Here is a 10663-nt window from a genome sequence, read left to right as displayed (position 1 = left end):
TTTTTTCCAGGAAAATTTGGGGGGTGGGGAGGAACATAGGACAACACCATTACCAAAGCAATCTGGCACTAATAGTGGCCAGAGCATGTGAATGCATTACCTCTGGATGCAATACTTTTATGTACTCAGGACAACGTTTGTGGGATCTTAGGAAAAAACAAGGACATGCATTAGCAATGAGATCAGTTTGCTAAGAAAGATGCTGAAGACCACTCTATGTCAATTAAGAGCAATTTGGAGTGGCAAATATCTTAAATGCTGGCTGACTCAGCTTGCAGAATGTAGCCAATAACCAAATGGCAGAATTTCACAAGTGGTGACATCAAAAACATTTTTGCCTCGGTTGGTGACACAAACAGCATTAATTTCCTGTGTAAAGTATTTTCTTCAAGAGTGAGATCCATTGATCCAGGTTTTTCTTCACATCTAGGAAAACATTGTTTCCCCAGTGTGCCTGTCTCCTCCTCCAAATTCATTCATCTCCTCCTTGTTCTTCTTGAGTCATGAATTAATCTTTTCCTTCAAGTATTTTGCATTAGTTCTTTCTCTATCCATGTGGGTGAGAGAGAATGACTTCACCTTTTCCAGTAGCGTAAATCCTCTCTGGCTTTTGTTGAGACTATGCATTGATCTATAGTGGGTGATGCCCTAATGCTTAAGGTGGGGAAAATTAAAAGGAGAGGGAGGGAGGCAGCACCCCTCCTTTTTTATGAAAATGGGGAGGCTCTCTTTCTCCTCCTCTCTTGCCTTTTTTGAGTACAGTAGTGTCTGGATGCATCTCTTGGCCACCAGGAATAATGGCAAAACATGGAGGAAAAAGATGTGTACAGCATTTCAAACTGATAGAAAAATGAAATCATTTGACATGGAAGGATCCAATACTTTGGTAAATTAAACTTCGAAGGTTTTGTAATTACTAAATGTATTACTAAATGATCCTGAAATCTTATGAACATACACTTGCTTTCTCTTGCAATCTTTCTCACAATAACCTGAAGAATTGCAATAATGCTAAATAGATTTCCTCTAGACTTCAAGTTAATTAAAAATAAATGAGGCTAAATAATAACTTGATATTAACTCAGAAATATTCAACCCAGATGGCTCTACCTGTGCACTGGTCTAGGAAGTTCAGGAATATGCAAACTCTATATTGCTTATGCCATGAAATACACTTAATGACCTTGGTTAAATGCTGGAGTTGTATAGTAGCCTGAGGAAAAGAAACCTTTTGAATTGTTTTTAATGAGCCCACAGATCAGTAAGATAATGTCATGCCACCCTGGACTGAAGAGGCCTGAGTCTCCCTAGTCTTACTAAACAACTATTTGTTTTCTTTCTAGATTCCAGCCTATGGAGAAGTGCACATGAGAATAGGATAAACATGGCTTTTAAGGGTGAGGACCACTTAGATTCCCTTCCGTTACCTGTTCAGCGGTAAGTCGTACACTTTTTCATTCAGACTTGAGTGATTAAGTGCCTCTAAGGCTGCAGATCCACTTTCCTTTGAAGATCCAAAAGTGCTTAAAAACTCATTTTTAACCTCGGTTTTCCGTAATGTTCATACAAAATGGTGAGAATGACTGGAAATCTGGGATACGTTTCTCAAGGCATTTGCAAATTTGGATACTTGCAGTCTGGTAAATTGTGACAGTGAATATGCAGCCATCATTTTAAATGAATGAACGTTTGCAGTAGAGATGTGACTGTATGTACCGGACCACCTCTTTGGCATGATGGAAGTCACTGGAGCTCTGTGCACTCTGTGAGGACTGGTGAAAACTATAAATTTCTTTAACATGTTTGACTTTACTCAGGTGTAGCTATTGTAATGATACTAATGTGTAGTATTATCTCTGCAGTTTGTGGTGCCCTGGTGGTGTTGGAGACATTGGTGACTCTACTAATCAACGGGTTTTTAAAATTTGGCTGTTGGTTGGCATCTAGTAGCTGCATCTGTGTAGTATAGTTTCACTTCTAGCATAATGGAAATTCCATGAAAAGAAAAAAATGAATATAGTAACCTTCTGCATTCTTATTGAACTATAGTCTTGATATGTGGCACAATTGACATTTGGGGGATGGGGAGTGGCAGGGGCTGCTGAATGCAGGAATAAAATCAGAAATAAAAAGCGTTAAAATTTCAGTCTTCCTCCTGATCTTCTTTCTTCAGGTCAGATTGTAAGATTTTATCATAACCAACTGGCTGCTCACATGCAATCTCGAAACATGATTTTTTCCTTCATCAGAATTTGATATTTCTCAACCTTTCCCTACCAGTGCCTTCCATTAGTTACTGATAATGCCATTAACTCACAGTCACGGTAAGATCATATGAGTATATCATCTTTTGGAAGAAACATTATGTGGAGGAGCATAATTTGGGGATCCCAGGTGCCAAGGTAACTGGTACTGTTCATGAGATTCTAGCCAAAACTTGCTTGGAAAATCAGTGGGTCCTAGAAGCTCTGAATAGCCAAGCATGGAGTGGACTTGTATAAACAGCAATGAGGAGTCCTGTCTCACTAGTTTAATTTTCTTCCATGGGATGAAGCCATGGAATATCACTTCAGATGTACACAGTAGTGAAGACAAACTAATGACTTTGCTATTTCAGGCTAACCTAATAGCCAGATAAGGTGCTAGACATCCTCGTTAATTGTTTGGTGATAAATAATGGGTTCCAGAAGCTGAATCCTGGATCAAAAAGTCAAGGAAGCTGTTAAAGCCAACTGCTATGCCAAGAATTTAGGCTGCAAAATGGGCTGGTGAATCCTCTTATTGTAGGAGGAAAGTACCTGCAAACAGAATCGAAAGCGGTACGCCCTATGGATGGCAAGCACTCTTCCAGCCTGATGGTGGCAAGTTTTTTTCACAGATACATAAATGGGAAAATTAGCTGCAGACTCTCTATGCTAACAGCTGGAAATGTGGAGTATGATGAATAATGCATGCAGCACTCAATGGCAACAAAGGTAACAGCAGCACAGAACTGAAAAGCACTGAATATTTTAGGCTAGAGATTTCTGGAAAAGGAAACTGCCTGCAGATCAGTTCTGTTGCGTTCAGGGAGCCGAATTGTGCCGTGCCATGTGAAGAAAACTGTGCCACCTTATATCAACTCTGCACTACGAGGTATCTTCACCTTATATCAACTCTGCACTACGAGGTATTTTAGTGCAAGCAGCGATCTGGGGAAGTCCCATGTAGCAAGTGCTATGTTCTTGCAAATTGCTTGGCTCAGCAGAGCAAATCTATATAACGAAATATAAAAAGAAATACTTTCCCCTACCCCCAAGTAAATATGAAGCTTTTATTTTCTATGTTTATTTTGAAAGGAAATCCTTTTTCCTTTTGATGAGGGTTATTTTTGGAGAAAGCCCATTTAACAAGATGGGCAGATTGAAGTTCATAGAATTATAGAATCATTAAAGTTGGAAGGGACTCTAAAGGTTCTCTAGTTCCAACCCCCCTGCCATGGGCAGGGACACCTCCCACTAGACCAGGTTGCTCCAAGCCCCATCCAGCCTGGCCTTGAACACTTCCAGGGATGGGACATCCACAACTTCTCTGGCAGCCTGTTCCAGTATCTCATCACACTCAGAGTAAAGAATTTCTTCCTAATATCTAGGCTAAATCTACCCTCTTTTATTTTAAAATTGCTACCCCTTGTTCTATCACTACACTCCCTGATAACATGTTCCTCCCCATCTTTCCTGTAGGCCCCCTTTAAGTACTGCAAGGCTGTAGTAAGGCCTCCCTGGAGTCTTCTCTTCTCCAAACTGAACAAACCCAACTCTCTCATCCTGTATTCATAGGAGAAGGTGCTCCATTCCTCTGATCATCTTTGTAGTCCTCCTTTGTGCTCACTCCAACAGGTCCATGTCTCTCCTGTGCTGAGGACTCCAAAGCTGGACACAGTTGGGGTCTCACCAGAGCAGAGTAGAGGAGCAGACCTTAACCTGCTGGCCACACTTTTTTTTGGTGTAGCCCAGATGGGGAGTTGTCAGTAGTCAAACATGTGAAGGCACAGGGAAGGCTGGAACCGAAAATGAGGAAATGTGTTTTTACTCTAAGAATTTTGCAGAAAGAACACAGTATGGACTACATCAGTTAAATCCAGGAATTGTACACAAAGTTTTTCTCTGGGTTAGAGAAAGGAGTGATATGAATCCTATAGGGAATTTAGCAGGATTAAGACAGGTTTCAAAATAACTAACAAGACTCAAGGGTTATTTATTCTTTACTGTTATTTATTCTTTACTTACAACCAGGCATAAGTTGTTTGCCTGTCTCAGGAATCCAGTTCATGCTCCTGCTTTTGTGAGGGGGACTTGAATTAACTTAAAGGCATGCACTGTTATTACCTGGCAGAGGGAAAAGGTAACACGAATCCAATGGAAGTTAGTCCTGTGTAACACCACAACCGTGATTTGCTTCATGTTAAGATCAGAATCTTTCAGAAATAAAAGTAGACACATGCCCAAGGAGGAAAAGTGTAACATACACATAAAAACTGATTCCAAGTGTTTTCCACAGCAGCCATTAAAGTCATCAGTTATCTTGGCTTTATAATGAATTTAGAACTGGGGCCTTGAACCAAGTCTTTGTGTTGCATGAATTGTCATTTCCACTCTTCTATCTCCTCAGATTTTGTAGGAAATCCCAGTTTGTATTGAAAAGTCTCTAGAGTTTTGAGTCGCTATCCTAGTGGTTTTCTGACATACTGTCGGACCTACTTTCTCTAATTGACATCTAGACTGCTATGTATACAGTATTTAAAACTATACAGTATCCTGAAAAAAGCCTCCAACAAGTTATTGTTACAGAAGCTTTATTTTCTGCTTCAGTGATTTAGGAACTTAAAATTAGTTGTAGCTTAGTCTCTTAGGAGAAATAGGACACTTTTACAAAGAATTGATCTACTTACTCTCCAAAAACTGTCAGTAGTCCTACATAAATCACTTTACAGGACCATAAAAAAAAATTAATCTCTTGCCATCAGTGATGGCCAGTTCGCTATAGCATGTGAAGTGTGTATATATTCCTTAGAGAGGCACATATACCCATTCTTCCCTAAAGTTATTTTAGTATAGCTTTTGAAAAATTTTGTAACCCTTTCCTCACATCTTTCTATTGGTATTGTTTTTCCATATTGCTGGTGAGTTTCTCCAGATGGGAAAGCCAATGTAAAAGAAGCTGCCCTTTTCTTCTGTTTCTGCCCTGCCTCCTGTGTAACGAAAGTTCACTGGCCTTTTTGTTTTCTTTAAGTTAAAACTGTAAATTACACAAGTTTTGGTGGTGGTTTCCTTTTTTTTTTTTTTTATTTTAGTCATGGTTTCTTGTACTTTCCATATTGGATAGTAAGCTAGATTTAAATTTGAAGTGCTGAATCTGAAGTTATTCAGCTAAAGAAAGAGTACTCACAACAAAAAAGTTAAATAGAATACTATTTTTGCTTTTCAGTATACATGTCCAGTGTTGGAATTGTGAGACAAACAGTATGATTAGCCATATCTTTAAAAAAGAAATAGACGAAGGTCTGGAAATAAGATAAAAAACACCACTACTGCCACCATCAAAAGAAACGCCAAATAAAAACAAACCAACCAACCAAAAAAAAACCACCCCAAAACCCCAAACTGGGAAAAAAAAGCCTTTATCTTGCTAAAAGATGTAGAAATTTGGGCTATTTATCTTGGAGATACTCTTGAAAATGAAGTGGGGGTACAGGCAGAGAGACTTTTTCTTCCTGATCTTCCAAAATGCAATACTGCTGACTGTTTAATAAACTTTGTCTAAACATCCTTACTGCTTCAAAAATGAAAGATGATACTGGAGGTTGTAACTTCAACTCAAATACAAACAACGGGAATTGCTGATTATTTAAAAGGTTTTTTTGTTTGCTTATAAAAGCTGAATACTTTGAGTATGAGGACCAAGAAGATAAACCTAATAGGTGTCTGTATTTAGTTTCTTTTTCCTGGTTTTAATACTATTACTATATTGTTTTCTAGCATAAGTTTACATCATCCTTGGGATAGATGAGAATTTTTGTCACTGCTTCAGGTGAAGGAGATGAGGCAGAGAAAGTACACAAGGCTTTCAAATCTAGGTACTTGTGTTCAAGTCCTTTGTAGCATTTCCCCTCTCAAAATCACTTCCTTGGTTTCATACCCCAAAGCTGGAAAAGTTTGCCATAAGGGACTTCTGTAGCAAAGCCAAAAATAGAATCCAGGTTTCCTGTATCCCAGTTCTTAACCAAAAGACACTGCTTCCTCCTTTTGTTACTTTCTTCCTTTTTTTGTTGAATTAAAGATCTGAGTACTATGAAAGAACAATATGAATGAGGTCATGCCATGCATAATTATAGCCTTGTATTGCTCTTTAAAATGTATGTATCTGCAGGCATTCTGGTAACTTCTCTAGAGGATCTGCTTAGGTGCCCTGTTATATAAATTAAGATTAGCATGCTCCCTGTCATTAAAAATATCAATGTTAGAGTATCTATTAACTCTTAAGAAATTTTAATTTCTTCCAGTATGCCTTTTGGAGTTTTTTTAGCCCACTTTGTCTTAATTTTCTTTGTTTCTTGCGGTGCTATTTTTGTATATCTGCATGGTAGGTAATGTGGTAGCTGTGGTCTGTTCACTGTGCGTGCATTAATTTTCTTTGTTTCTTGCGGTGCTATTTTTGTATATCTCCATGGTAGGTAATGTGGTAGCTGGGGTCTGTTCACTGTGCTTTCTCTGGTGAAAGGAACTGTACAAGCTGTAGTGACTACATCTGGTCTGTACACTAGGTAAGGTATGGTGGAAATTCCTGAAGGAAAGAGATTCATAAAAGGACTTAAGAAAAAAATCCTGCTATAGGCACAACTTACAATGCAAGAAAGAACATGGTTACTGTAAGAAAAGTATGCCTTTTAAGTCCAAGGAAAATTGTAATCATCTTGCCCCAAACTCAAGTTTACTGAAATGAATGGAATAATTAAAATAAGTAAACAAAACCTGGGAGTTGCTATTTTCCAGTGTTATACACAAAAATCAGTGTACTCTCTAAGTTCTGATTGGAAACCTTTTCTGAAGTAATAATTTGTGCTGAGAAACGTGCTTGTCTAACATGCAGCAAGAGTAGGGCTTTAGAAGGGTCTGTGTGAGAAGCCTCCACATAGATGATACAGCAACAAAGCAACAGACCTATTGCAAGGCCCATACCATGATGGCCCTTGAATTAACTGCAGTTTAAGGTCTAGAGAACTAAAGTGGAGGAGACACCAGATTTCATAGTATATGAATTTGAGGTCGCTTAGTCTTGGTTATGAGAAAAAAATACTGTTCTGCATCTGTGTTTCCTTGTCTGACTATGTATAAAGACAGATGAAATTGGTATTTGGAAATTTATGATGTGTTTGTCCCCTTAGACCCAGAGGGATGATGTGGGCAGTGGGAGGGGGGATCAGGGGGTGTTAAAGAATGAAGACTTGCAGTAAAAGAAGAATTTATTGATTAGGTTCAAAATCCAAGGAGAATACTGAAGGAATTACTGAATCCACAGTGAGAGAGGACCCAAAACTTTTTCTCAGCAGATGGTATGAACTGGAATACAATCTCAGTGCAGACTGCAGGGAATTCTGCATGAATTGCTATCCAGAGGGACCTTGACAGGCTAGAGAGGTGGGCCTGTGCAAATATCATGAAGTTCAACAAAGTCAAGTGCAAGGTCCTGCTATTGGGTAAGGGAATCCCAAATATGGATACAGGCTGGGCAATGAATGGGTTGAGAGCAGCCCTGTGGAGAAGGACTTGGGGGTATTGGTGGATGAAAAACTGAATATGAGTCAGGAAGGTGTGCTTGCAGTCTATAACACCAATAGTATCCTGGGCTGCATCAAAAGAAATGTGGACAGTGGTTCAAGGGAGGTGATTCTGATCCTCTACTTTGCTCTGGTGAGACCCCACATGGACCACTGCATCCAGCTTTGGAGTCCTCAGTACGAGAAAGACATGGACCTGTTAGAGCAGGTCCAGAGGAGGGCCACAAAGACAATCAGGGGGTTGGAGCACCTCTCCTGCGAGGGCAGGCTGAGAGAGTTGGGGTTGTTTAGCCTAGAGATGTGTAAAAAAACCTTTGTGAATTAAGACACATTTCTGCCTGAATTATTTCAAGGACTATTCACATCAGATTGTCCTTCTGGAGCTTCACGTAGCCTCTGTACAGCTGAGAGGAGGTGTTTAGAGAACACTGAGTTTGAGGTATAAGACACGTGAAGAGCTTTTAAATATGTTTAATATTGTGTTCAGATGCTCTTTATTAAGAAGTAGAACCCCAAATAGGGCTGTCAGGAAAAGTATGGACTCACCTATTGGGTTTTTGTCTCTAGTGTCTAAAATTTCACAAATACTGCGTAATTTAGTCCTCAGAGTTGAAGAAGGCAGGGAAATTGTACTATCTAGTTATAAAAAATGAATCTTGGACAAAATTGCACAGGTATGTTCCTTTTTATTTAGCTAGCCTTCCCCTTGTAGGGTGAGGGGAATCTGTAGGTATTGATGTTCATCTGGGCTTAGGTTCAAGTTAAGTTCTGGTTCTGACTGAATTTTGGGCAGCAAGTCATTTGCTTGCATGTGAATTCATTGAAACATTTCCTGTTTGGTTGTCTACCTGTTCTCTTAGATATGAATCTCTCAAATGATTCTTAGGGACGTGACTTCTGTGAAATAACCTGAATAAAGGTTATTTCCTCTGATCTCATTCTGGTCTATTCTTTATTTTTTTTTAAGTCATTTCAGTTCTTGTTACTTTTCTACTTCATATCTGCATGGTTTCTGTACCTTGTTACCACTTCTGTTATTAGTGCCTGTCCTTATAAGATTTGCCTCACTTTTTCACTTTTTTTGTTAATATCACCTTGGCTTTTCAGGAGTGAGCAATGCATTTTAAGCATGCACAGATCTGTGCTCAAGTTCAAAATTAATCATAAATTCACGTTTAAGTACAACTGTTTTAAATGCTTTGTCTAATCAGTGGTTGTATATGTCCTTACACTTTTTAGACTTAAGTGCTGAATTCTCTCTATTTCATGGTTTCTTCAAGGGCTTGTTCTGTGTTTCTTGCTTTTCCCACCTATATCTGCAAACTGAACTTCCTGTCTGAGAAGAACTCCATGCAAAATAGAAAACAACATCTGTATTTCCTGTTTGTATTTTACGGGCTACTTACTGTGCATAGATCTTGCCCTGCTAACTGGAATCCTACATTCCCTATAATCAGTTTTATTTGGATTGTGTCAGAAACCTGTATGTTGTGTCTCTTTTAAAACGTTCAGGTAAAGACTGTAAGAAACTCTAGAGGAAAAAAAAACCCGCATGTCATCTGTAATACTAGAGCTAGAGCCGAATATTTTCAGAGTTCAAAGTTCACTGTGCTTAAATGGCTCTATGAACTTTTAAAAACCATTCAAGAATGGAATGCTTACTGGGGAATTGGAAACATTTTTTGAAAAACCTCCTTTTTCAGTAGTCAGAATGGAATGCTTACTGGGGAATTGGAAACGTTTTTTGAAAAACCTCCTTTCTGTATGAATAGAGTACTACAGAAGAAAGGAAGGTGCTCTGCCAATAGTGCAATAAAGTTACATTCTGGTGGCAAAGAATAAATTCAGTTATTGCATAGCTCAAGGCGCTAATGATGCCTCGTTTAATGACCTTGTATTCTTTCCTTTTCAATCAGTTTCCCTGTAACAATTCAGCAAATGATTTTACAGCTTCATAAAGGGAGCTTAACTTACTATGAAGTATTTCTGATTTTAGTGATTTATATACCACCTGTAATCAAACTGAGAGCCGCGTTGTTTGTGGGAGTTTTGATAGTGGCAGTTAAAACAGATTTGTGTATCCCTATGGCCCTTCTGGGAAGGGTTTTCAGATATGCTAGTTGACTGGATCCAAAGGATGATTTTAGTTATGTAGCAACTATTGATTTGCCATCATTTGGTGGCATTCATGAGGAATATGAATTCAACAGATTTTTATTTTTTTCTTTGAATCCCCGGGTAAAATATTTCTGTTCCTATATTCAGGATGTTAAAGCGTAAGTCAGCAGTTTAGCTCATAGGCAGTAAAAATAATTGCATTTCATTTGTACTTTATGTATTTTTGGGGTGTGCAAGTCTGCCAGAACGCAAGATTTTTTCCTAACTTTTTCATTCTGATAGTTTTATCACTATATCTTTATATTCAGTTGTATAACATGCTGTAGAAACATATTATATTACTTCCCAGAGCTATGCTGTAAAATATTTTATGTTGGACTGTAGAAGTCACAAAAGAATTTTGGCTTTTAACCTGCAGGAAATTTGAGTTTGTCCATTATAATAATTATGAGGTTATGGTGACTTTAAAATGCGAACAAATTGATGAATTTAAAACAATCTGTTTAACTGGCCTCACTAGACCTTCTTTCATTAAAGTTGGTATTGCAAATTTGTGGCTTGCTGTTAGCTGGGAACTTTAAATCATCAAACACCATCTTTCATCCTTAAAGACAGTTAAGAATTTATCCTGAATCCCTCTTGTCAGGGTCAGTAGCATGTTTCATAGTATATGGCACATAAGCACTGTAAAGAGGTCAAGCTAGTGCTGGTATAGCCTTTATGATAGAA

The 10663-nt window shown here is 38.5% G+C and overlaps 1 protein-coding gene across 1 annotated transcript in view; it reads left to right on the top strand.

The window, feature by feature from the left end:
- The first annotated feature begins 1337 nt into the window (after positions 1-1337).
- INSC (inscuteable homolog (Drosophila)) overlaps positions 1338-10663 on the top strand; it is a 113802-nt gene continuing 104476 nt past the window's right edge. The window contains exon 1 of the mRNA XM_014942087.1: positions 1338-1437. Coding sequence (XP_014797573.1) covers positions 1385-1437 — 53 coding nt within the window. The 5' untranslated portion in view covers positions 1338-1384. The remainder of the gene's footprint in view (positions 1438-10663) is intronic.

Source organism: Calidris pugnax, unplaced genomic scaffold (assembly GCF_001431845.1).
Source record: "Calidris pugnax isolate Ruff unplaced genomic scaffold, ASM143184v1 scaffold112, whole genome shotgun sequence".
Lineage (NCBI taxonomy): Eukaryota > Metazoa > Chordata > Aves > Charadriiformes > Scolopacidae > Calidris > Calidris pugnax.
This window is presented reverse-complemented; position numbering and strand designations above follow the sequence as displayed.